The sequence below is a fragment of the Taudactylus pleione genome, unplaced genomic scaffold (assembly GCF_031769625.1).
Source record: "Taudactylus pleione unplaced genomic scaffold, aTauple2 ptg000352l, whole genome shotgun sequence".
Classification (NCBI taxonomy): domain Eukaryota; kingdom Metazoa; phylum Chordata; class Amphibia; order Anura; family Myobatrachidae; genus Taudactylus; species Taudactylus pleione.
In genome coordinates this window covers 11,383,034-11,410,179 of record NW_028284753.1, presented here as the reverse complement: position 1 = coordinate 11,410,179, position 27,146 = coordinate 11,383,034, and the positions used below count along the sequence as shown (strand labels likewise).

Sequence of the window (27,146 nt, the reverse complement as noted above, 5' to 3'; positions counted from 1 at the left end):
CGGCGGCTGTGCAGACAACTGCGCACCCTTGACTGTAAAGCAGAGATCTTGTCCTCCGTCACGAAGATCCTTTGCTGTCCCGAGTCCAATAAGGCTCCAAGATGCAGAATCCTCCGAGACGGGATTAGAGTGGACTTCTGCCAGTTGATTAGCCAGTCGTGCCATTGCAGCAGTGCAATGGTCAGGTCCAAGTGGTGTAACAGGAGCTCTGGAGATCCTGCCACCAATAACAGGTCGTCCAAGTACGGCAACATGCGGACTCCTTGCAGCCGCAGAGAAGCCGCCATGACCGCCATAGCGTCCTGTAAGTTCAATGACACCATGTAGTCCCCAGGTTCCAGCGCCAGAATGATGGACCGTAGGGTCTCCATCCGAAACTTCGGGACCCGCAAAGACTTGTTGAGTGCTTTGAGGTTGAGAATCGGACGATATGACCCATTGGGTTTCTGTACCAAAAATAGATTTGAATAGAAACCCTGGCCCCTCTGGGAGAATGGAACAGGCACTATAACTCCAGCCTGGAGCATAGTGTGCAATACCTTCCGCAGCTCCGTAGCCTTGTTCCGGTCTGATGGTAGACCCGTGGTGAAGAATCGAGCCGGGGGTCTGTGCCGGAAGGAGAGGGCGTACCCGTGAGAGACCACCTCCAGAACCCAAGTGTCTGTCGTAGTGAACGACCAACACCGGGAGAACTGCAGCAGGCGGCCTCCCACCCTGGGATCTCCCAAGGGGAGACCCGGACCGTCAGGCCGCAGGCTTGTCATCTGGCTTGGGGGCCGGACGTCTGGTACTCCATGCCTGTTTCCGGGGCTTGACCGATTTCTTAGGGCCAGCCTGTCGAGGAAACGACTGTGGTTTGGGCCTGCCCTGGGCCCTAGATGACCGAAAGGACGATGGTCCAGAACCAGAAGGAGCAGCGGCCGACGGGAGACAAGCAGATTTGGCTGCCGCCAGCGTGGCCACAATCTTATCCAGATCCGGACCGAAGAGAACTTCTCCGGTAAACGGCAACGCTTCCAGACCTTTCTTGGATCTGCGTCCGCCTTCCAGGATCGCAGCCACAAGGTGCGACGAGCAGCTACCGCTGCTGAAGAAATTCTAGACACCAGAGTACTAATGTCTAGAGCCGCCTCGTTGATGTAGGTGGCCGAATCACGGAGATTGCCAATCAACTCCGCCTGTTCGGCCGGACAGTCGGATTCAAAAGAAGCCTCTAATGAATCCGCCCAGCGCTCCATCGCTCTGGCAACCCAGCAAATGGCCATAGCCGGCCGTGCTGCCCCCCCTGCAAGGGAATAAGCAGACTTCAGGCAGATTTCTACCTTGCGGTCCGTAGCATCCTTAAGGGAGGACATGGATGGCATCGGCAATGTGGCACTACGGACAAGACGGGTCACGTGAGAATCCACCTGTGGAGGGGATTCACACTTAGCAAAATAATTATCCGCGAACGGATAAGCCACCGCCAGGCGTCTCTGCGGCTGGTATCTTTTGCCAGGTTGTTTCCACGCCTCCTCTAAATGGTCCACCAACTGACCCGAAAGAGGAAAGACTGTGGCATCGCCCTTCACATCTTTGAAAAAGGCATACTTAGATTTAGCCGCTGGGGGAACTTCGTCCTCAATCACCAAGGCTGTGCGGACCGCCCGAATAAGTCCAGGAATATATACTTTGGACTTAGCATCAGCGTCCTTAGTATGGAAAGGTTCCTGATCGTAAGGATCCAGAATCTCCCCATCATCAGACGTCCCTTCGTCATCCTCATAAGGAGCGGACAGAGACGCCACCGGCCTTTTATGAGGCCGCATCACAGACTCCCCTTGCAACACATCCGACAAGTGCTGTACAGAACTCGTCAGGGAGTTAACCCACGCTGGCTCCTGAGAACCCGGGAGCGGGGAAATAGGGAGACTGTGGGGTACCACCAATTGTCGTGGGAACCCCTGCATGGGTGACGACACCACAGACTGCTGGGACAAACCCATCGGAGTAAACGCGGGCTGCGGAGCTAACTGGCCCACTAAAGCTGTTAACGCCTGAGCGAAACAAGCCCAGGGCGGCTCCTGTACCGGTGCTGTAACCGTAATAGGCCGCGCCATGGACAAACACTGCCGGCAAAGGCCCTCCGCGCTACCCTCCCCCTCCGCTAACGGTACTTTGCACGTGGTACACTGTAGCCGGAGGGGAAAATCACTTTCAGACATGATGGCACCACGTATGTGACCTCTCTCACAAATTAAGTATTAAATAGGCGAGAGACCACCCTGCAGCACCGCACCGCAAGGGCTTTAGCAGAAAGAACAGGGATAGTAATAAAGCTGACAGTTTAGAGAAGAAAAGTTACAGGCAGCGCTAGCACAGTCACATACAATGCAGAGAAATAACAATTCCTGCACTAACAGCGCTGATCACTCAACTACACAGACACAGGGCCTGGTAGGACACAGCGCTGCATACACAGACCTGAGCCACAGCGGAGGAGAGGTATGCGGGGGGACCCAGACCACGATGCTTCCTTCCAGACTTCCAGCAGCGTTCACCATGCGTTGCAGAGAAGATGGCCGCCGAGGAGCAGAGAGAAGCTGGCCTGGGGGAGGAGCGCTGACACAGGACCAGTCAGCACAGTGCAGAGAGGGCTGTGTGCAGCGGGGGAGGCGCCGGCTGTGAGACAGGGAAGGCGCGCTCCCCTGGCATGCATTTAACCCCTGGGACGCCGCAGCGCTACCGCTCTGCTGCGGTCCGCTGTCCCAGGGGGTAGTGGAAGCGCAGGTTGGTCGCCTGGCTCCACGCTGCAGCCAGTCCCCAGGGAGCCCCCTGCCTGGGGACTTAGGACCATGTGATCAGCGGGGACCCACCGCGGAACCCCGCTGCTTACCTCTGTCCCCCTTGAATCCGGCCATGGTCCGGAACATCTGGGGTCACCGCTAGCTGTGACCCCAGACGCCCACCAGCATCCCCGGATCAGTACCGGCGTTCTGGTACCGGCGGGGTGTAGGGAAGACAGCATGGACGTCAGGACTGACTGTCCATGCTGTTCATCCAGATGTGCAGCCACAGCTGCATGAAGAAAAAGCTTCAGGGGCTCTTCTAGCCCCCACTCCAACAGGTGCACCCGACTCCGGCCGGGCACCAAACTAAACTGAGGTGCCTTGGCCCGGGGGCGGGGTATAGGAGGGGGACCTAGTGCATCCTGGGAGGCTGAAAGCTTAACTCTTTGGTGCCCTGCGACTGACGTCACACCTATACCCAAGGTATCCTGTGGATACCCTATGGACCCTGAAGTAGAAAAAACAGTGATACTTATAATTGACAGCAGAAATAAAAGACAATGTCAATATAGCAGCTAGCAAACAGTCACATACAATGCATATGTAATAAAATTACCATCGACTCTAAATCAACTACACAGACACAACGGAATGGTAGGATATAGAGCACTATATACCTTAACCAAGGGAGAGGTATACAGAGAGACTGACCCAAACCCTCTTGAAACCAATAGCTACAGGGCGCACTGAGCGTGGTCCGTAAGTGTCTCATATACACGTGGAGGCTAGGCGGAGCAACCCAGGTGCGCAAAACCCTTCGTAGGGACGGAGTCTGGGTCGGGGAAGGAGCTGCCATGGGAGCACTTACCTCCCCTAGGCTGATTAACTAGCCGGGTACGCTGGCCTCGTGGAAGCAGAAGTGCCTTCTGGCGATCCACGGCGTCAGACGATAAGGTCCCAGTGGTGTAGTGAGGACGCGGACAACCCCAAGCCATGACAGCAGCGGCTTCTGGTGCGTCTCTGATGCCAGACGCAAGGACTGCCACACGCGATTCCATGTAAGCGAGGAATCGACTTACCAGATATCTCTGTATATCCGGTTGCAGTCCAGGACGCAGCATAGTGGCTAGAAAGCTCAGCGCGACCTGCCGAAATCACCAGCCCAGTTACTGGTGTTGCGGCCCAGTGGAGGTAGATGAAGTCGCAGTATATGCGTCTTAATTCAGACGCTTAGTACTTCCAAACCAAAAACATTACATAAAACATAAAATAAAAAGCTTAGGACTGCCAGAGCAGTCCCCTGTTACCAAGGTGCGTCTTGATCCTGCCGCACCAAACTAACAACTGAAGTCCTATGGCTAGGGGCGGGGTATATATGGAGGACCCAAGGCATCCTGGGAGCTGAAGCTTTAACTGTTTGGTGCCTGGTCTCCAACCAGAATATCCCCCATGGTATCCCTGTGGATCCCTATGGACCCTGAAGAAGAAAGACAAAACAACCTTCAGTTGGAACAAAGGAACTGTTTGGAGAACAGCCCGATCGCCATGGATTAGGAGGAACGGTGGTGTGCAAGACAAGGCCCCCAACTCCGAGATGAGGCAAAGGCCATAAGGAAAACCAATTTCCACATGACAAATCAAAGGTCTACGGAATCCAAAGGCTCAAAAGGAGCCTGCTTAAGAGCGGAGAGGACAAAGGTCAGGTCTTACAAAGCCACCGGCGGCTGAAACAAAGGTTGAACCCGCAACACTCCCTGCAAAAAGGACCAAACCTCTGGCAGGAGGGCCAGACACCTCTGAAAATAAATAAACCGAGCCGAAATCTGTACTTTCAATGAGCAAAGCCCCAAGCCGGCTTCCAGACCTCCCTGATGGAAAGCTAAAAGCCTCAGAAGGCGAAACCATGATGTGTGAACTTCACGCCGTTCACACCACAAGATGTAGATCTTCCAGACCCTGTGATACGTGCGCGACGAAACCGGTTTCCGAGCCTGCAACATAGTATGGACAAAGGAAGGGAAAAGCCCCATAGCCTTTAAGAGCTCGGTTCAAAAGCCAGGCCGTTAAAGCCAATCGAGGAAGGTCCTTGTGCCAAAACCTGAAGCGGTCCAGATGGGGAAAAGCCGGCCTCGGACAGACTGACCTCTAGTAGATGCTCACCCTCGAAAGGAGGAGCGAAAAGCATAAAACTGTAGTATCCGCTGTTTTGAGGCCACTATGGGCAGGAAAGTGCTATTCTCCCTGGTAGCCTGTGCAATAATGGTGTCCAACTCAGCACCAAACAGAACCCCCCCCCAAAGGGGAGAGATTCTAAAGACCACTTGGATTCATCTTCGGCATCTGAGGCACGGAGCCAGAGCGCCCTCCGGGCAGAGACGGCCGTTGCCGAGACCCTGGACACCACCTGAGCACCGTCCTGAACGGCCTCACACACATATTCAGCCACCTCGCAAAGCTGTTCCGCATAATCCATTAAAGCCTCTCTGGACAAGTCACCCCGAAGTCCAGCAACAAGCTTGTCGGCCCATGTCTCCATGGCCCGAACGACCCATGCTGAGGCCAGCAAAGTGCAAATAATGACCCCAGAGCCAATACAAATGGAGTTAAGGCAACCTTCCAATTTCTTATTCAGCGGATCCTTGCTCCCACTTGGTGACATGGTCTGGCGGAAGTGGGTAAAGGGACGCAAACTTGCGAGGAATAGAGAACTTTTTGTCCGGGGCCTTCCACAAGATCTGAGAGATCCGAGGAAGCAGGGAAAGAAACAATACTCTTGCATCTACTCTTGAATGGTCCCATCGCTTGTGCCTGGGTATCCAAGTCCAGGCAGTCCAGCGACTGCTGCACAGCAGTAATGAGGTTTTCCACACCTTGACCCAAAGAGGGCTCTGGATCCTTCCCCTCAGGAAGAACCTCCTCTTCCGGTAGTTCACCCTCCTCCTCCTCGGACTCCGAAACACCTAATGGCCCCTTGGAAGGAGGTGGACGCTTTGGATCCTCAAAGAAATGTTCCATACAAGAGGAAACTTTCTCGAATCCCCCTGCAGTGCTCTCCATGGTACGAAGCCAAGGTGGGTCGGGCCCTGGATAAGGAACCGCACTTGCTACCGCTGACGACACAGCACTCTGTACGGCAGATGCAGATGCAGCAGCCATGCGATCCTGTTCCTCCCGCTGAAGCGTCATAAGCTGCACTAAGTCGGAGAGTGACCGACCCATAGACCGTGCCCATACATGCGGTGCTTCCCGACACCTGCATGCCACTAGCCACCGCCTGACAGTATGCACACAGCGCCCTGGAGTCCAACTGTCCACATGGCAATTTTATGGGACACTAGGTACATGTAAAAAACACCACCATAGTAGCGTTCTTTGCCCTGACGGCCTTCAGTTTGTCCGCCATCACTGCCACCCGGTTCCGCTGAATACAGTGGATGCAGGCAGATAGGTCACTGACACCTGCACTCCAAGACTTAGGCAAAAAATAAACAAACAAAGAAATAAACAAAGAAAATACAGTTAACATAGCCCTCATGGAGGTGTCAGTGGTCGCAGAGGAGAGGAACAGAGGCCAAAAGACACTCTAATTAAAGCCGTCTAGCCCGCAGAGTCAGAAAACTCCGGCTCTGCCTCCATTGCAAGCTGCAGGATGAAGGTCTCAGCGTCGCAGCAGATTAGGCAGAGCCCAGCAGTCAGAATGCGGAGGGGGGAGGGGGTTGCTCAGCACTGCCACTCTCCTGCGCCCACAGTGTTACTCCCCCTTTAGTGGGTAAAACATCTGGTATGCCCCAGTGAGGGCTGCCTGTCCGAGAGTGGGCCTCCCAAAGGGGCCGCCTCTTTCCAGCCCGGCAAGATGAAGTCCGCCATCCAGGACAGCGTGGCCGCCACCCTCTAGAAGGGTGAAGGCTCGCTCTGTCCCCGGGCCCAGGCGGTCTCCAATGAGACCGGAGTGCTGTGGGGGGTGCAGTTGGTGAGCGCACCCCTCATCCTCCGCAGCTGTGACCGGCCAGTCACGCTTCTACCAGCCCAAGCACTCTCCCTGTGTGCTGCAACAGGCAGTGCACAGACACCTCACTAAAAAGAAAAGTAAATGTTATAGATAAAAAAAAGCAAGACTAGCTACAAAGGGCTGCGGAGCAATTCTCCCAAATCGTGCCTCACTCCTAAGGCACTTAAACTACACTGAAGTCATGGGGTTGCAGAGGGGAGGAGCTTGGAGTTAAAGCTACAGGTTTGGGTAAGTGCAAACTCCTTGCAGTCCCATCTACAACCCCATGGTCCAGTGTACCCCAGCCTTGATGAAGAAGAAAAGAACAAATTGAAACCAAACCAGGCATTTGTTTTTCATTCGACTTACTTTTTTGCAAAAGAAAAAGTGTACTTTCATTGTTAAAAGGTTAAAATACTTTTCCACGATAATAGGGCATTTTTTTATGTTGTGGATGCATGTTGTCCACTTCTTTAGTTTTACAGTTTAAAAAAAGCCAAAAAAATCGTGTTTTTATAAGCCCTGAAAACTAATAAAAAAAAAATTTAATCTTGCATTAGGTTATCATAATTCATGCATGGAAGGGTGAAACAAAAAATATGTGGGTGATAATAACCACTCCAAATAGATCAAATATAGGTAGTCACTGCTATTGATAATCTGATCACTTTTGCTTGAAATTTTACTTTTGAAATGATCGGATTAAATCTTATTAGTATGTGCATTATAATCCTATTATTACAGCCAAAACTCTTACATTGTGCATGCACTAAATATGTCTGTTCTGTCACAGCATGTGTGTAATGCATATGAAAGAACCTCTCTCATTATAAATAATGTACTATAGATGCAGGTGCTGCACATAGACCAAGGTTATACCTACTGTCATATTAAATGGATTTTTATTAAACAGATGTTTATTTAAAAAAATAAATAAAAAAAAGTATATTACAGGTACAGAGTTGTTGAGGTCAAAATAGTTGCAATGAAATGGAAATGAAACATAGGTTATGGAGCAATGGGCCTCCAACACACTGAATAGGGAAACTACGATAGTAAATAAGGTGCTAACCAGAAAGGTAGTGAATTAAATATGATTAAAAAGGGAGCTTATATTTGGGTCAGTTCATACCTGTAATTTGTTGAGGATTTCCTCCTTGGTGATTTGCACCAGTTGAGAATCCTCCACAGCAAAGGCTGGGAACGAGATGACAGAAAGAACTCCAGCATCTATCTCCTTGGATGTAGAGGCTCTAGGAAGCATGGATTGGAGAATAGACTGGTAGAGATGATAGAGTTAGTCAATAAATTGCAATTATTAGTGAAGAGATCTGCAAATAATAATCATAGTATTGACTGTACCTGACAGTGTTGAATCTCATCAGACAATACATGAATAACAGACTGAGGACCTCCCTTAGCACCAAACAGATTCAGTTCATCTAATGTTTCCAGAGCAGCCTGGGAGACAAAAAAATCATTAGGAGGCTAAAAAATTAGAAAGTGGGAAAGGAGAGTGCCAGAGAGAATATGGGTGAAGGGAAGACTAAATAGTGAGAGTACCCACTATAGAGCAGACCAAAGGAGAAGGGAACAGAAAGGTACAAGACCGAGGAATAAGACATGCAGGGAACGGGGGTAATATGAAATCCAAAGGAGAAAAATGCAACAGGTGGTGGTTTAGTTGGTATACCTTGGCCATTCCAACTGAGCTGGCATTTAGTTCAGAGATGCCCTGATTTGTCTTGTCACCACGTTCCCACATCCCAAAGTCCTATAAAAACATACAGACCACAATACACAGAAACTTAATGAAATTATTCTATGTGATTCATGAGCTAGAATATTCTGTAGACATAGCGCTTACTTACTGCTGTTTTATATGCTGCTTCTATGTAAAACACCAAATTCTGTATAAAGTTCACCTCATCCAGTGTGTAGATTATATGGAGACCTAAAAAACAAACAAAAACATAAAACAAGGAATTTAAAAAAATAAATTAAAAAAAACCTGTGTGGACCATGGGGTATACAGCATCTATTAGGCACTTAAAAAAAAAAATCAATATTTTTGTGCTCCTCCCTCTTCTATAGCCACACACTCCATTATTATACTAACCAAGCCTCACATGACAGAACCAGAGAGAAACCATATTAAACACCCTCCCCCCCCCAAAAAAAAATGTAATTTCACTTCCTTCACAGGTTGATTTCACACTAGTGATAGAATTACAATGTCCTGATTAAGTGAAACTGAAACCACATTAGGTTGAAACAATGGTTTAGTCAGAAGAACCACCTTACCGTCAAGAAAAATCAGTTAGAGAGACTTGTAAGACGAAGCCCAAATCCTGAGGAACATGGAAATAACCAGAAGAAATAGCATTTTCCATGTGACATACTCAGTGTCGGACTGGGGCAGTAAGGGCCCACCAGGGAAATGCAGAGGCAGGGGCCCACTGAAGGTCATTGATGGGAGGGGAGCGATCATTCCACAAAGGAAACATAATATTATACATTCTCAGATCGCACTATGCCCAATTTAGTATAGTAGATGTGTAGGGGGACAGAGGGGCATATTGATCATAACTAAAATTGCCCCTTAACCATGTGGAAATGCTAGTTTCCGCATATTTAAGGTAACGGGCCATTCACCATCAGGGTTCCCATAGGACCACCGGACCACCTGGGGAAGGTGCAGAGGGACAGCTGGGGAAAGTGGCAGAGGGACAGCTGGGGAAAGTGGCAGAGGGACAGCTGGGGAAAGTGGCAGAGGGACAGGTGGGGAAAGTGGCAGAGGGACAGGTGGGGAAAGTGGCAGAGGGACAACAGTGGAAAGTGACAGAGGAACAGTGGAGGAAGGTGCAGAGGGACAGCTGTGGAAGATGCAGAGGGACAGAAGTAGAAGGTGGCAGAAGAACAGCCATAAAAAGGTGACAGGAAATCCGAGAAAGGGGGCAGAGGGACGGAATCGGTATGACATACCGCCGGACCTAAGCCCGGCGGATGTTATACTGACACCGGAATGCCGAACTATGAAGATCCAGATGAGGTGAGTATTTTAACTATCCCTAACCATAACCCTCCCTTAGAGGTGCCTAACTCTAACCTCCCCCCTAGTGCCCAACCCTAACCTCCCCCCAGGGGTGCCTAAACCTAACCCAGCCTCCCTGCACCCTAAACCTAACCATCCCGGGGGGTGGGGTGCCTAGCCCTAAACTCCCCCGGGGGTGCATAACCCTAACCCCCCCTTCCCCTAGCCTAACCCTCCCGGGGGAGTGCCTAACACTAGGTCCCCCCGGGAGCCCCTAAACATAACCCCCCCTCTCCGCGGCTAAGAGTTCCTGGCACCCGGCATACCTTCGTTCGGTATGCCAGGCGTCGGGATTTCGGCGTGAGGATAATGATAGGCATCGGGAAATCGACGCTTATCATTAGTCCCATGCCGAGATTTCACAGTCGGGAAGCCGGCGGTCGGCATTTCGATCACCGGCTTCCTGACCGGATACCAGAGGTACAGCCAGGAAAGGGGGCAGAGGAACAGCCGGGGAAGGCGGACAGAGGGACAACCAGGAAAGGGTGCAAAGGGACAGTCAGGGTAGACGGGCAAAGGGGCAGCTGGTGAAGGGACATAAGCACTGCTGGTAAGGTGGCCTAGAGACACACTGGTTTAGTATGCATTCAATGGAAGCTACAGTATGGGAGGATTAGAGCTAGGGGTGGATTCAGATGGAGAGGAAGGAAGTACAGCTGGTCTGGGGGGCCCTCAGAAAGATGAAATCCTGCCCCCCCAACTAACACCATCTGTTCTGTCACTGATGACAGGTGGGCCCATTGCTGCTGGAGTGTAGAGGAGTGTTGGAGAGTCAGTAGGGTGTGAATAAAAGAAATTTACACTATACACATGCAGGGATCAGTGGGATGTAGGTACAGTACCTGGATAGAGAGGTCCCCAGTCTGACTGTAACACTCACTAGTTAGCCCACTGCTCATTCTCCAAGACCTGCAGCTGCTGCTGTTGATTGCAGGGGAGGGCCCTTCTGCCATTGCTGAGGAGGAGGAAGCTCAATGCTGCCGGCGCTGAGGACGCGGGAGGGCCCGCTGCTGAGGTCACGGGGAGAGGGTTGCTGCCGACGACGCATGTTGGGGGGGCTACTGTCAATGCTAAGGACGCGGGGGGGCGGCGCTACTGCAGGCGCTAAGGACGCGGGGTGGCCCACTGCTGATGTCGCAGAGGGACCACTGCTGCCAACACTGATGATAGGGGGGGGCCTCTGCGGAGGACAGGGTCCCAATGTTGCCGCCACTGAGGACGGGGTCCCGATGTTGCCGGCGCAACATCGATAAAGGGGGAGGGGCTAGCTGCTGCCCTTGCTGAGGTCTGGGGCTTCCTTCTTGTTACTTTGTGCTAGCCGTAACCCTTGAAGGTGGCCCTGCTTATAGAACCAGTCCGCCCCTACATGGCCCCACCCCCTGGTTAAAGTGGGTGGAGTTACAAAGCAGGAGGGCCCACCGGTGATTTACCCGATTCCCTGGTGGCCCAGCCAGAGCCAGGACATACTTCACATTTACTGTATCAGGTGGCTCAAATGGATGTTGTGGAACGTCATCAACACTAAATTCGAGTAGCAAGGGACTAGTGGAAGCCGGTTTGGTGATCACAACTGAGTCACTCCATGCAGAAAAGTTTGCACTACCAGTAAGACTGTCACCTAAGACATAGCGTATACAGAATTGAAACTTTGAGAGAGTCAGTTTCAAAATTAGGAGCCAGGAGGCTAACATAGTATTTGGAGCCTTCTCACACAAAGAAAAGAAGTATTCCAAACTCTATGATAATTATTTGCAAAAACAATGCTTCCTCTTAGCATAGTCCTGACGGGATGCCGGTTGTCGGGATCCCAGCGGTCAGAATTCTGAAGCCAGCATCCCGACAGTGTTAGAATAGCAACAGTTTTCTTTCAGTATTCTAACTAGAGATGAGCGGTTCGGATTCTGTGGAATCCGAACCGCTCCGAACAAAGGTGATCCGAGTCAACCCGAACCCTGTTCGGGTGTTCCCCGTCTGACTAGGATCCCCATTCGGGGCCGAACGGCGGCCGCCTGATGTCGGATTCTCGCTAGAGAATCAGACATCAGGGCTCCTCGAGTGTAGGGCAGACCGCTGTGATAGCGGTCTGCCCTACACAGAACAAACACACAGCCGCCAGCGGCAGCTGTGTGTTTGTTACAGCAGCCAATGAGAGTCACACAGACTCTCATTGGCTGCTGCACGGAGGGAGCCGGCTGGAGCTCACTCATGAGCTCAGTCTTCCGGCTCCCTCCTCGTTGCGTGGCAGCAGAGCGGACGGCGGCTGGAGCGGGGATACAGGTAAGTTTTGATTTTTTGTGTGTATGGGGGCCTGTTAATGGTGGGGCCTACTACTGAGGGGGCATACTACTGGGGGCCTGCTACTACTGGGGGGGCATACTACAGGGGGCCTGCTACTGGGGGTGCATACTACTGGGGGTCTACTACTGCCGGCCCCTGCTAGTGGGGGGCATACTACTGGGGGGGGGGCATACTACTGGGGGGGCCTGCTTATGGGGGTATACTACTGGGGTGGAATACTACTGGGGGCCTGCTTATGGGGGCATACTACTGGGGGGGCCAGCTAATGGGGGGCATACTACTGGGGGCCTGCTTATGGGGGCATACTACTGGGGGGGGCATAGTACTGGGGGCCAGCTAATGGGGGACATACTACTGGGGGGCATACTACTAGGGGCCAGCTAATGGGGGGCATACTACTAGGGGGGCATACTACTGGGGGCCTGCTTATGGGGGCATACTACTGGGGGCATACTACTGGGGGCCTGCTAATGGGGGGCATACTACTGGGGGGGCATACTACTGGGGGCCTGCTAATGGGGGGCATACTACTGGGGGGCATACTACTACTGGGGGCACTGCATAGGGGGCCCTACTACTAAGGGGACTGCATAGGGGGCACCACTACTGGGGGAATTGTGTAAGGGACACCACTACTGGGGGCATTGTGTAAGGGACACCACTACTGGGAGCATTGTGTAAGGGACACCACTACTGGGGGGATTGTATAAGTGGCACTACTACTGTGGACATTGTATAAGGGGCATTACTACTGTGGGCCTTGTTTATAAGGGTCACTACTGTGGGCATTGTTGCTTGGTAACCAGTCAGCTCACTGCAACCTTTGGCCAATAATGTTGAAAACAATATTATAAGCTGTGAGGTGTTCTAAATTGACTGGAAATTAATGTTATTGAGGTTAATAATACTCTAGGAAGAAAAAAAAGACCAATTTATGTGATTTTAGCTTTTTTTGTCAATTTTTGTAAAAAAAAATCCAAATTCAAATCCAAAGCCAGTCACCGCAGTGTGGCAAATCCAAATCTAAAGCCGGACGACGAATTACAACCAAATCCGGCAAAAATGTTTCCGGCGCACATCCCTAATTCTAACCCTCCCCCCTCTCCCTACCCCTCCCTGGTGCCTGATCCTAACCTCCCCCTATCGGCACCCTAAACCTAACCCTCCCCCCTTAGTGCCTAACCCTAATACTAACCCTCCCCCCAACCCCGCTACTTACCTTCAGGATTCTGGTGTTCGGGATGCCTGCGCCGGGATTCTGACAAGTGTCGGGATTTCAGCGCCGGCATTCTGAGCACCAGAATCCCTGCGGTCGGGATACTGACCGCATCCCGTTTTGACAACTTTGCTTTCTAATCTCTTTTTCTTAAGGATCTTGGCTTCACCTGCCACACCTGGCCAGCTAATCTCTGATAGTAAAATGGTCCCTGAGAGAAAATTAAGGTGTTAACAACTAACGGAAATACCCAAGTAGCTCAATATAAGTCAAATATATAAAAAGAATATTAAGCATTATATAATAAATCATACAATAAAATGCAATTAATTAAACTAATATACAATACAGTTTAAAATACAATAAAAATCAAACATATAAATATATAAAACTCCAGAGTACCATATAGCAAAAGATTACCCTCACCACTGCAATTCAGTTAGTGGGGATAGAAAGTTAACTGTCTTATAGTGAAATATTAAAACCTCCAGAGTTGATATTGGCATCATAATAATAGTCTATTGCATGTTTGTCACAATGCTCCAATCCTTGAGGAATCTGGGTAATAAAAGATAGCTCCTGGACAACTGTGGTCAGCGCTGTTTACATATTCTTAGCGCAACCAAAATTAGCTGACTGAATTGAACCTGCTTACCAGGAAGGGAGCGAGCCGTTTATTGTATAATAAATGCTTAATAATATTATGATCATGTAATTGGGCTCTATTGTGCTCCTTGGGTGTCTCCACTAGTTAACACCTTTATTTTGTTTGCTCGTTAGAATAATACAGAATTTATTCATTTAGGAGTAGCATTGATTGTCCAGGAGATTATTAAAGTCTCAATTGTGCAATTGCACCCAAATTGGCTGTATTTCCTTTAGATAAATCAGGTGTAAATCCCATGGAATCATAACAGATTTAGGGGTCTATTTACTAAGCAGTGTTAGGAGACAGAGTGAAAAGTGATAGGAGATGATTGGCTGGCACCTTATCACTTTTCACTCTGTCTCCTAACATTGCTTAGTAAATAGACCCCTCAACCATGTTCATCTGAGGAAACCTGATTCTGGAGCAATATTGCTACAAACTGTGGTTCAACTGGGATACCATCATATCACTATTTAGCCGACACCATCTCTCAGTAATTTGCTGGAATGTGTCCAGATTGAAAGTCCTCTCAGTGTGATGCAGGATGTGCCAGTTGAGGTAACTGGACAGTTTGCCACTGCTGATATAAAAACAGCAGATCTAGCTCTTTTTGCCTCCCTGATGGGTGATGCATACCGCCCTTTTGGTAATGCCTGAATTACTTTTTATGAACAGAGACTTCACTTGATCTAGAGAGTTTAGAAAAGTTCCTAATTCATAAAGGCCCATTTATCAACAAGTTTTATCATACGCAATGAATTTTAAAACTTGTTGGTTATGATAATGGTGCTCCAGCCAATCAGCTCCCAACTGTCATTTTTCAAACAGATAACAGTTGGGAGCAGATTGGCTGTAGCACAATTATCATACGTAAAAAGTAATAAAATTTGTTGCGTATGCTAAAACTCGTTGATAAATGGGCCCCTAAGTCTTATGGTGCATACACATGGTCAGATTTTCCTTCACATTTGTACAATAACGATTTTAAAAATCGTTCAATCGTTCAAATCTGAAAGAAAATCCCTGCAATGATGAACGATGCGCGTTCCAGTTTGTCAGACAACAATATCCGACATCTGATGTGTTTGCAGTCAGATTTGGTCGATTTTCATTCATTTCAGTACTGTCAAAAATCGTTCATAGTTCGTAGCTCATGAAATCGTTGGTAAAATCGTTCAAATCGTTCGTCTGACAGATCTGACCGTGTGTATGCACCATTAGATCTGGAATTACTCACTTTATCATACATGACAGATAAACGAGGAGAGGAGTACAATCTGCTACAGCCGGTACAATCTCAGCCGGTACAATCTGCTACAATAGCAGACACAGAGTCCACGATTAAAATGTTAAGAAAAACATTCCACCATGCACTCCCATAGTTTGGTTAGTATAACACCCACACCAGCTCTCAGTCTTCTTCCCTGCTGTTGGGGACACTCTGGAAACTAGGAAGCAGCAGCAGCTGAAGCAAGGTGCCTGTTTTTTTGCACTTCAGCTCATGTAATAGAGTCATAAAGGTAGATGACACTATGCTATCTTCATGTCTGCAATCCCAAGCAACAGAATGCAATCACACATCCCTAGTTAAGACAGCCCCTCCTGTTTGAAGCATGCCTATGGAAGGACAGTCTTTACACAGGCTGCTCCAAGTACTTCGTTCTTGTCACACCGGGGGCTTGCTGCTCAGCACTCTGGGAGTCCCGATATGCTAAATCGCCAATGTCATGGAGTGGTCTTTGTTCCAAAGGGTCGGCACCAGAATGCTCACTTCTGTAATGAGGTAAGACATAACCACTAACTGTACATATCACTCAAATCACCCAATAGCAGGGCTCAGGTGTGTCACCTCATGGTGGGAAAATCAGGGTTTAAAATAGCAAACTGAGGGTTTTTCAGGGAGATCTGAGATCAGAATGGAGTGGAGTGCCTAGTCTGAGCGGCAGGACTTAGGCAGAGCTGGGTACAGGAGTCGGGAGATCCTGCTAGCCTGTTGTCCACGGACCTTGAATTAGGAAGAAGCCATTTCCCTGAGAAGCGTGGAGGCACACAGCAGCCTCTCAGGCATAGTGTTCCCCCAGCCCAGGAGGGTAAGCGTGATTCCCATTTCTAATACTAAGGGGCCTCTGCTTTAGGAACATGATGGGATTCCCAAAGTTTAGCTAATACTACTGGCAATTCTGTATATAGTATGTATAATTTGCAGTGCTGTTTTCACATGACTATATGTGTGCTGTGTAAAATAAGGGTAACATTGTACCTTTGCTATTGTGTCATTCCTGTGCGATCCAAAGGGACTCATAAACGAACTGTGCAAGGTGGTTTAGGGTGAAAATACTGCACGCATAAACCCGGTATCCTCACAACACCCACCCTCAATTTTTATCCAAATTCACACTATTGGTAGATTAATTGGATTCTTACAATGGATTGGGTACGAGATCCTGACAGTCAAAATCCCGATGGATTTTGGAACGTATTCTAACCCCAATCCAAATCCTAACGCACCCCCTAGTGCCTAACTCTAACCATCGGAATCTGTCAGGATTGTGATCGTCTAGGTGCGGCTGTTGGTATTGTGACCATCGGCATCCTGACTACATCTCCTTACAATATATTCACCTTTCTTTAGACTGTAAGCTTAATGCGTCAGGGATGGACACAGCATGAAGGACATATTCTCTGTACAGTGCTGCGTAATAGGTGGTGCTATATAAATAAATGATCATATATTTTTTGCTTCTTACCCAAAGAAACCGTGAAAATGAATGTGTTTTACACCTCCAGAAAGCTTTACGTAAATGATTATACAGTATAAGCCCTGCTACCACAGCTACTACAGACATTGTATGCGAGGACTACTTTATACAGAGTGGAGCAATGTTCTAACCCAGAACAATGAATAGAAACACCTCTACGTAGTAGATAGAAAAGACTTGGGGGGGAAAAACACAGAAAGAAGCCAGAAGGATAAACCAACCTCCTGTCTTATTTTATTTTTTTAATGGAGAAGTGCTTGTGCAAATCAATATAAAAAAAAAAAAAAACCTCTCAACTAGATATTAATATTTCAATAAACACTTTTGTGTTTATTTTATGCCTTTATTTAGTGCAGTATTAAGACAGACTGCACTAGAAAATGTCACAGAGTTGGGTTACCGGATGTGGTCATCTGTGCCAGGAACAGCAGATAAATAGATGTAGCATCAAGCTGTAGGTGGCCCCATTGGTCATCTCGCACTACAGTGGAACAGGTGCTTGTGTTATACTTGGCATGTAGCGAATCCTTGGTACTCTGACTGTATTTGAATTCTTCAATCTTGGAAACCTACAGAAAGTGCACATAATCACCAATTCATAGTATATCCATGTTATGCTAAAGGGAAAGAGATTGAGCATTTCATAAATTCTACTAAAACCTTTGATGTATTTAAGATGGCAGAATAAAGTGTTTTTTCCCCTCATTTGGTTACCCAATATCATGAGATAAATTCTGTGGATTAATACCTGACTTACACATATAAGCACACTGCTGTTTGCATTCCGTTTTTTGTCACATGTCAAAATGCAAATAAAATGAAAATTAAATGGCCATGAACCATATTGTATTTATCTACGCATTCACATATGCATCCAATCTGAATTTTTAATAATACATCTGTAAAAAAAACAGTTATCTTATCTAAAGGCAAACACATGTGAAAATGCATAGATAATCACATCTCATTGCATTGACAATGTGGTTCCAATGAGATGAATGTAAATTTTCAACTGCGTTAAGTATCAAACGTACTTAAATAATACAATATGCTCAAAAAATGCAAACATACATTAGGAGGCATGTAAACACAATTATGTGAACAATTTATGTAATAGTGACAATCGCTCCGTATTTACCTGTCTCATCATACATTGAAGAAGACCTCTCATGAGCTTGACCACATTCTAGAAGAAGAATCCAAGCACAAGACATATTAGTGTGATAACGAATCAATTCTGGAATAATCTATACTTAAATATTTACATTCTGCTACTGTCATACATTACCTAATTAAGAGACTAGAGTAGAACATTTTGTACTTAGTTTATTTGTGGCCATTGACCCAGACAACCTTTTTAACCAGTCTCAGAATGCAGGAAACTCCATCAGAGCGGTCTATTAGTTTATCCATTTATCTTTAGATTTACAAGTATCCTTACTTCTTGTTCAGTTCTCTGATGAGAATGCCAAAAATAATTCTAATAAAGTTTCAAGGTTCAAATAAAGGGTCAAGTTATTTCTTTATAATACACAGGCCGAAATATCTGTATAAAGGGCACATTCTGATGCTATTGCTTCAGTATTCATTGTGTATTATACAAAATAAAGCTCCCAGAGTGTGAATTATGGATATTATCCAGGTTTGAAAAGTAAAGCATCTGGCCTGTAGCCAACAAACACTATAATATCCTGTAAGATGTGCGCATGTCATATAGACGGTGTAATGGTTAGCATTACTGCCTCACAGCACTGAGGTCATGGGTTCAATTCCCACCACGGCCCTAACTGTGTGGAGTTTGTATATTCTCCCTGTGCTTGCGTGGGTTTCCTCCGGGTACTCCGGTTTCCTCCCACACTCCAAAAATATACTAGTAGGTTAATTGGCTCCCAGCAAAAATTATTCCTAGTAGGTATGTGTGTGAGCATGTGTTAGGGAATATAGATTGTAAGCTCCACTGGGGCAGGGACTGATGTGAATGGACAAATATTCTCTGTAAAGCGCTGCGGATTATGTGTGCGCTATATAAATAACTGGTAATAATAATTATAATAATAATAGAATGGCAAGATTCTCACCATTCGTCTGGTAATGTGCTCATTGGGTTACTTTTTCTTTTTATTGGATATGGATCATTTCATTGTAACTCAATGGAATAAATGATAGGACCACTCTGACTCATTAATGAAAGCAATACATTATTTTTTTTATTTAAACCTATACAAACACCATTAAATGCTATAAGGCCTATATCTGTAATATACTATACCTCGTCATACCTGTGTCTGTAATTTATCAAAATATTTAACCAAACGGGGGACGTGGCCTAATGTAAGTAGCGTGACCAGGCCTCCTTAAAAAAAATAGTATTTGCTCTACAGCCATTAGCAGAAAATGAAGGGTGGGGGGGTGGAGCCCCGTCCCCTCCATCAAATCCGGGCCATTAGTAGCCGCTCTTCGCCCCCGCCGGCGCCCCTTGGTATACAATTAGATCATTTTCACTTTTTTTTTTTTTTTTTTTTTTAAATGTATGGGAAAAGGCAAGTTTTTTTTTTTTTAAACAGTTTATTGAGTTTTTCCAAATATAATTAAGCAGAGCAGAAGTTGAGGGAGGTCTAAGTGATATATGTACCAGACGGAATTAAGCAGAGCAGAAGTTGAGGGAGGTCTAAGTGATATATGTACCAGACGGAATTAAGCAGAGCAGAAGTTGAGGGAGGTCTAAGTGATATGTGTACCAGACGGAATTAAGCAGAGCAGAAGTTGAGGGAGGCTCTGTTTTTTTTCCAATTTCCAGCTATAAAGAAATTGGCAGCATTATGTATGTGGTGAGCCAGCGCTTGGGAGTGATATGGCTCATTGGGGATTGGCCTAGGTAGCAGGAAGACCGATAGACATGAAGGAAGACAGATACCTGTAATGGTGTATATGATGTTATGAACAAAGATCCAATAGGACCTAAGTTTTGAGCAGAACCACCATATCTGATCCAGAGAGCACTCACCACTACACTATAGGTTCCTCCAGCACCTGTCTGAAGATGAAGGGTAAATGGTCTGCAGATGGGTAGGGACTAGATACCACCTATATAGTCGTTAAAAAAAGTTTTCCTTCACACAAATAGAAGATTTTGCAGCATTTTCTCTAAGCCGCTCCCACTCCTCAGCATTCAATGTCTCCCCCATATCTGCCGCTCAAGCTAACTCAAGTGGATCTTTTTCAGGCTGGTTGTCAGTAGCATAGTATAGAGTTAGGAAAGCATGCCTTGTGAAAGTGAATGCTGGAGGCAAAGCATTTCTCAGAGTATAGTTGTTAGTACCAGCAGTCATTGACATGCTTTCCAAACACTCAGCAGGTCACTGACAAGTGTCCAACCATGGATATCGCTAAAACCTGCACTGTCGGGGTGCCTTGAGGACCGCGTTTGGGAACCTCTGGCTTATGGATTTTGTGCAACAAACAACTGTTTTTATTTGATGACTTTACTGCAATGATTAAGTATTGTATCTGTATTCACCACTGATAATAAGGTGACCCTGCGAAATATGAGACAATTCAACAAGAGTCTAAAAGAAAAGCTCCCTGGCCACATTAGGTGCATATGTACACTTGGCAAAAGCTCCGATTCTAGTCGCGTAAGTACTACCAACTGATGTGATGGAATGAGCCGCAATCTGCCACCAAGCTGCAGAATCTGCCTGCTGAATTGATCTACTACATCTGGTCATAGGGGGAGATGTTCTAAGCCTTGGAGAGATAGAGCTACAGTACCAACGAATCAGCTTTGATACAGTACCAACCAATCAGCTCCTGTCACTTTAAAGCCTGTGTTTTAAAAATTACAATTAGAAGCGGATTGGTTGGTACTGTATCTCTCTCCATTGCTTAGTACATCTGTCCCAAAATCTGTTTGAACACTGGCCAACCCATCTTTTGTGCTTTATAGAATAAATGAACATACTGTGCATATTATGCAGATTGACAGTTCTACTCAGGTAAATTCACTGCTCTAACTCAAGAAAAAAACAAGTGGACTCTGCTTCAATGAAGAACCGGAGACCTTCAAAGCAGGAATAACAATTCACTAACTACTGCCATTGGGAGAATGTATTATGCTGCCTATCCTTGCAGCACTTATCTCATAAATGGTTGTGGAGTTGAAGGGGAGGAACCTTTATACTTTAGAAAGTTTACCTATTCTATGTACTATCATGACGCTTTGCCTGTATTTGTTAGTAAAATATTACCCATATGCTCTATTTCTGTTTAACTGTATCTCCGGATGTTTATTTGTAAAATTGATAATTGCTTTTTTTTGTTTACTCTTTCAAATAAAGAAATTGATCCTATTAAGTGTCAGTTTTTGAGCAGTCTGCTCAACCTCCCATGGTGTCAGTGTCCCCCAGATGAATGGAGAAATATGGCATATTTTAAGACACAAACACAACCCCTATAAATCTGTAAATTTACCCTTCCGGAGTTATCCAAATTTTTAAAATGCTATTGTCACTCACCCCTTTGCGATTTGTGATACTGGAGGTCTGAAATAAAAAGGCCAACTATTTACAAAGAGAAAAACTTCAGAGAGGTCCTCACCTACACACAGGCTAAGGAAAAATATCAAATGACCCAGGGCCCATGCAGTCTGGCTTTCTCCAGGAAGCAATACTCTATGAGTTTGACTAAGGTACTGTCATGACTTGACCTTATTATCAACTACTCCTCTTAGAAAGAAAGCAATATCAATATATAATCATTTTAGGCAAGTACGCAGACATCAAATAAGGCCTTGTATAGTGGAATTGAACTCTCCAGTATGGAAAAGGTAATGCTGGCCATACACCTGCACGATTTCAGGCCGATTGTCCGATTTTCGATGAGTCATAAGATGGATCTTGTGAAGATCATGTATTATTTTAGTAAGATACGATTCGATGCACACTCCTGCAGCTCCTATAATCGGATCTTATGATTAGATGTGCAGCACATCCCATCGTATCGTGTGCAGATCGTGCCTTTTATTTTGTTCATGCGATCCATTGTGCGGCAATTCAAGTCATTTCAATCACTGTATCCCAATGAGCGTGTGAAGCACAGGATCGCTCATACGACAGATCCTGTGCCAGGGGCGGATCTAGACTGTTGTATTAGGGGGGGCGAGTTAATGATTAATTACGCCCCACACCCGCTCACGGCAACGCCCCCTCCCGGCAACCCCCCTTTACTTTCACTTACCTCCGCTGCTCCGGTGATGTTTCCCTCCGGGCTTCGGTCAGCTGCTCTCCCATCCTGCACTGTGACCCAGTCAGCTGTTTAATGCAGCAGCTGACCAGGGTCACAGTGCAGGAGCCAGGAGACCAGCTGACTGGAGGGAGGACATCACCGGAGCCCTGATCTTCGGTCCCTGGAGGTAAGTTGCTTGGGTTTTTTTAAGCAGTGATTAGCATGTGGTCTGTTTAGACCACACAGCTGATCACAGGATGTGAGGAGCCGGCTGTGATCGCTTCCTCCCCTGCTCCCGGGTCAGGTGACAGCCTGTCACTGAAACATCCCCCTAACTGGGAGACGGGAGCTCCGATCACAGCACAGCGCGGCAGCCATTATCATCTCTCTCCTCTGAACTTAATGATGCAGAGGAGAGAGATGATAAAGGTCGGACAAACTGTGCTAGGGGGGGCAATCGCTCCAATCGCCCCCCCCCTGGATCCGCCACTGTCCTGTGCTAAGAAAAACAACAAACATGCTGCCGGGACTGCCAGGGAGCTCCGGGTAGTCGGATGGCGAGTCGTGTGTAAATGCTGGTCAGCATAACTGATAAGTGGAATAGCCTCCCATCAGAGATGGCTAAGACAGTAGAGCAATTTAAAGAAGCTTGGGATAGGTATAAGAATATCCTTTCAAAGAACTAAGGATCAAATAGGGTTGAGGCTTTTTTTTGTAGGTGGAGATCTGCATGTTATTGAGTTAGAACAACCAGAAACCAGGGTCAGTCTGTGGATCCCCCAGAATCTGATAAAGCTATTACAGTTTTCCAAAAGGAGGTCAACCTAGGGCACTCCCGACAGATATGCAATATAGATTTTGGTGCTGCGCAACACTATCACAATGATGCAGAAAGGTTTTGATAGATATTGTGTAATAGAACCAGGATTCTAAGCTTAAATTGGGTTTTCTTTACAGAGACAACAAACCAATGATCAAATTATTTGCGCTAATATAGATTATTAAACCACAAACCACATAAATTATAATTTAATAAATAACCATCTATATGGGTGAATATTCAAATTAGAGCAGCAGATATAGACAGTGTGCCTGTGGTAGCACACCAAATTACACCTGGCGACCAGGTTTACAAAGATATAAACAATAAACTGAAGTATCTGCGCTAATGAATAATTAGGAGAATTGATACAAGCAGATTACCACCAAGACAAGAATATGAAGAATATAAACAATTTAATATAATAAGTAAATAATTTGACCGGTCAAAATAGCAACAAACATCACACAATCACAAACAATAGTTAATCACCTGCAATAATTGATAATAGACTTATATCGATCAAACGTTTAGAGGATTACTAATGAATCCCAGATTGATCTCATGCTATTGCATGTTGAAATTATAATTAGCGAAAGTCTAAATAAAATTAGACAGATCTGAAAAAATCGCTGGAGGAGGTGGATCAAAAATTGTAGAAAATAGATATATATAAAAAATTTTAATTTTTAAAAAACATGAATGTTATTCCATAGTGTCCGCATCTATGTAATGTTAGAAAATCCTCAGTCTCACCCGGTTGTCATTTATATGTCTAACGACAATGTTAGTCATATAGCATCACACATTGTTTTTTGGGTTCATCTATTTTATATTATAGTATAAGGATTATAGACTTATGGATATAGGATGTATAGCACTGTGGGGATAGCAGAGTAGATGTTTAGATCCATCCCTTATAGATGTGTTAGTGGCCACACATTTTCACAATGCATACCGTCTAAACCATATTAGAAGATTCACTAACTATTGCTTAGGATGGAGTACAACTATTGTGATATTTATATGTAAGTGTAGGTGTCTATATGTGTGCATATGTTTTCATTCCGTTGTATAATATTATATATCATATACACGTTTATGTATGTATGCACACATATGTACGTGGATGTGTGTGCACGCGCATATATATGCGTGTGTGCATTTATGTCTGTGTATGTGTGTCAATATATCTATCCATGCATGTAGAAATGCAATAGAATCTATATTAGATTTCTTCGGTTATACTATTTGCCTTCAGTGATAGGTCAAGCGCAGTAGTGTAGAGGCAAAGCTATGGTTTGGGATGCACTAGGTCATGGGTTCGAGACACACTGAACCGAAGACAGGATTTAATTTAATTATTACAATGTTTTTATTTATATTCATTTTATTAATATTTTAGTTATTGTGGAATCTTCAGTAAAGATAGGAGATGATTCAATTTTTATAACATACAATTGTAATCCATATTTTGTACTATTATAGATATGTATAAATGAGATAACTAATAAAATCTCTAAGTTTGAGAGTATATAGGAATTTTACATTCGCTGGGGGAGGTGAATAGGAGGTGGATCGTATACAGGTGTTAACAATTATTTTGATTGATACACCAATGAAGGTGAGCAGCCTGTATTTAAAAAGGGGTCCATGTGGAATATACCATTCACTCTTTGAAAAAGCACCATATTTACGGAGCGAAACGCCTCAGGAACTTATCTTTGGACCCATCTGAAGTGTCTATTGGCATCTACTATTTGAACCTGTCATCCCCTCACCGGCACGTGAGACTCGTGGTCCTGCTTGACAGCAGCAGGCTATCGGGAGTTGAGGCAGGATTGAGACGCGGCCGAACTAACACTGTTACACTGAATATTAAGGAGCCGCTTACATCCCGTCTCTCCGGAGCCTCCTCCAATGCTCACAGCTACATATTTGCGTGAACAGGATCGTGAGTTGTGGATGTGACATACCTATTTAAGCGAGGATACAGGTCAACAGTGATTCTTATCACACAGCTGATCTTACCGGGTGAGACTGAGGATTTTCTAACATTACATAGATGCGGACACTATGGAATAACATTCATGTTTTTTAAAAATTAATTTTTTTTATATATATCTATTTTCTACAATTTTTGATCCACCTCCTCCAGCGATTTTTTCAGATCTGTCTAATTTTATTTAGACTTTCGCTAATTATAATTTCAACATGCAATAGCATGAGATCAATCTGGGATTCATTAGTAATCCTCTAAACGTTTGATCGATATAAGTCTATTATCAATTGTTGCAGGTGATTAACTATTGCATGTGATTATATGATGTTTGTTGCTATTTTGACCGGTCAAATTATTTACTTATTATATTCAATTGTTTATATTCTTCATATTCTTGTCTTGGTGGTAATCTGCTTGTATCAATTCTCCTAATTATTCATTAGCGCATACTCTTCAGTTTATTGTTTATTTCTTTACAGAGAGACTGGAAGAACAGGCAAGAGGTAATTGGAAAACCTTTGTCTTGGCATTTTTATCTATGGGGTTATGCATTTCCCTGTTCCATGCATCTATGTAATTGGTTGTGAGTCAAACACACTCTCCAGAAGTATCCTGTGCATAGGGGGTTATCCAATTAGCCCCGAACACTGTTCAGCCGCTAATGGATTCCCTTGGGCTATCCAAATAGCCCCGAAGTCAGCCAGACGCCGACACTTACCTGGGCTTTTTTTTATGCCCCCCAACAAAAATCCACGATAAGTGCCGTTTTTTCACCTTAGAAATGGCGAAAACACATAGGTCTGCGAGCTTATCACGAACCCTATGTGTTTTCATGAGATAGATCCTATTTTGCTCAAAATAATAGGATAGGGTGAAAAAAAACATCAGCGAAAAACGTGGATATTCGGTGAAAAATCACAGTTTTTTGCCGATCGCGGGGATCAATTAGCGCACAACAATGTTCGGGGCTAATTGGATACTGCTCATAGGAGCATATGTATCAAAGCTTGATGTGAGATAAAATTGTGAAATATATATCACCAACCAATCAGCTCCAAATTATCATTTCTTAAACACAGCCTGCAAAATGTAAGTTAGAAGCTGATTGGTTGGTGATATATATCTCAGAATTTTATCTCATATCACGCTTTGATATATATGCCCCACAGTGGTAATAGTGTACTTCGGAAGGCCATCTGTATTTGCGTGACAACGTAAATAGAGTTAGGGTCTAAGGAAGAGCGATTACTATTTATATTAGAAATAATGTGCATATCGTTAGCCAGCATTCTGGACTATGAAATGTACACAGAAGTGTGAGCTGCTTTGGTACAAAATGTTTAAAATAAAAATCATATGTATATTCTTCCCTCTAACAAAGGAAATGCATTAATAGATAAACCTTTGTTTTTTTCTAATCATAATTAGTAAAAAATATGAGATATGGTAAGAACTTACCCTTGTTATCTCTATTTCTACGAAGTCCATAGGGTTCCACAGGATACCTTGGGGTATAGGTGTGACGTCAGTCGCAGGGCACCAAAGAGTTAAGCTTTCAGCCTCCCAGGATGCACTAGGTCCCCCTCCTATACCCCGCCCCCGGGCCAAGGCACCTCAGTTAGTTACCAAGCCATAGGCCGGAGGAGGAGAAGGAAGAGAGAGAACAAAGATCTGGACACATACAAGAATCACATTCTCACCAGAGAGAGACGGAAAACCGGTGACCAGAGCAAAGCCCATCTGCAGCACAGGTGCGACAGGGCGGGAGTCCTGTGGAACCCTATGGACTTCGTAGAAATAGAGATAACAAGGGCAAGTTCTTACCATATCTCATATTTTCTACTTCAGGGTCCATAGGGTATCCACAGGATACCTTGGGGATGTCCCAAAGCAGTATCCTTTAAGGGTGGGGACGCTCCTGTGCAGAAAGGAGAATCCGCCGCCCGAAGGAAGCATCCTGAGAGGCGAAGGTGTCAAACCTGTAATACCTCACGAAGGTATGGACAGAAGACCACGTAGCAGCCTTGCAGATCTGAACTGCCGAGGCACCACGTCGAGCTGCCCACGAAGGACCCACAGACCTAGTGGAATGAGCCTTCAGAGAAGGAGGGACCGGTAGGCCTTCATGAAGATAAGCTTCAGAAATAGCCATACGGATCCAGGCTGCCAAAGTTTGCTTTGAAGCAGGCCAACCCTTTTTACGGAAGCCATAGAGGACAAACAAAGCGTCCGACTTCCTAAACGAAGTGCGGTCAACATAAGTCCTTAAGGCCCGCACAACATCCAAAGAGGCCTCACCCACGGAAAGACCCGGTGAGTTAAAGGCCGG

At 45.8% G+C, this 27,146-nt stretch overlaps 1 protein-coding gene across 4 annotated transcripts in view; it reads right to left on the bottom strand.

The window, feature by feature from the left end:
* The window catches only part of PHKA1 (phosphorylase kinase regulatory subunit alpha 1), a 231,283-nt gene that overhangs the window by 173,798 nt on the left and 30,339 nt on the right, over positions 1 to 27,146 (bottom strand). For all 4 annotated transcript variants that reach the window (XM_088444268.1, XM_088444270.1, XM_088444271.1 and 1 more), the window contains exons 4-9: positions 17,911 to 17,958; positions 17,173 to 17,341; positions 8,628 to 8,710; positions 8,450 to 8,530; positions 8,119 to 8,217; positions 7,889 to 8,035 (exon numbers count right to left, since the gene is read on the bottom strand). In XM_088444268.1, the coding sequence (XP_088300394.1) occupies positions 7,889 to 8,035; positions 8,119 to 8,217; positions 8,450 to 8,530; positions 8,628 to 8,710; positions 17,173 to 17,341; positions 17,911 to 17,958 (627 nt within the window). The remainder of the gene's footprint in view (positions 1 to 7,888; positions 8,036 to 8,118; positions 8,218 to 8,449; positions 8,531 to 8,627; positions 8,711 to 17,172; positions 17,342 to 17,910; positions 17,959 to 27,146) is intronic.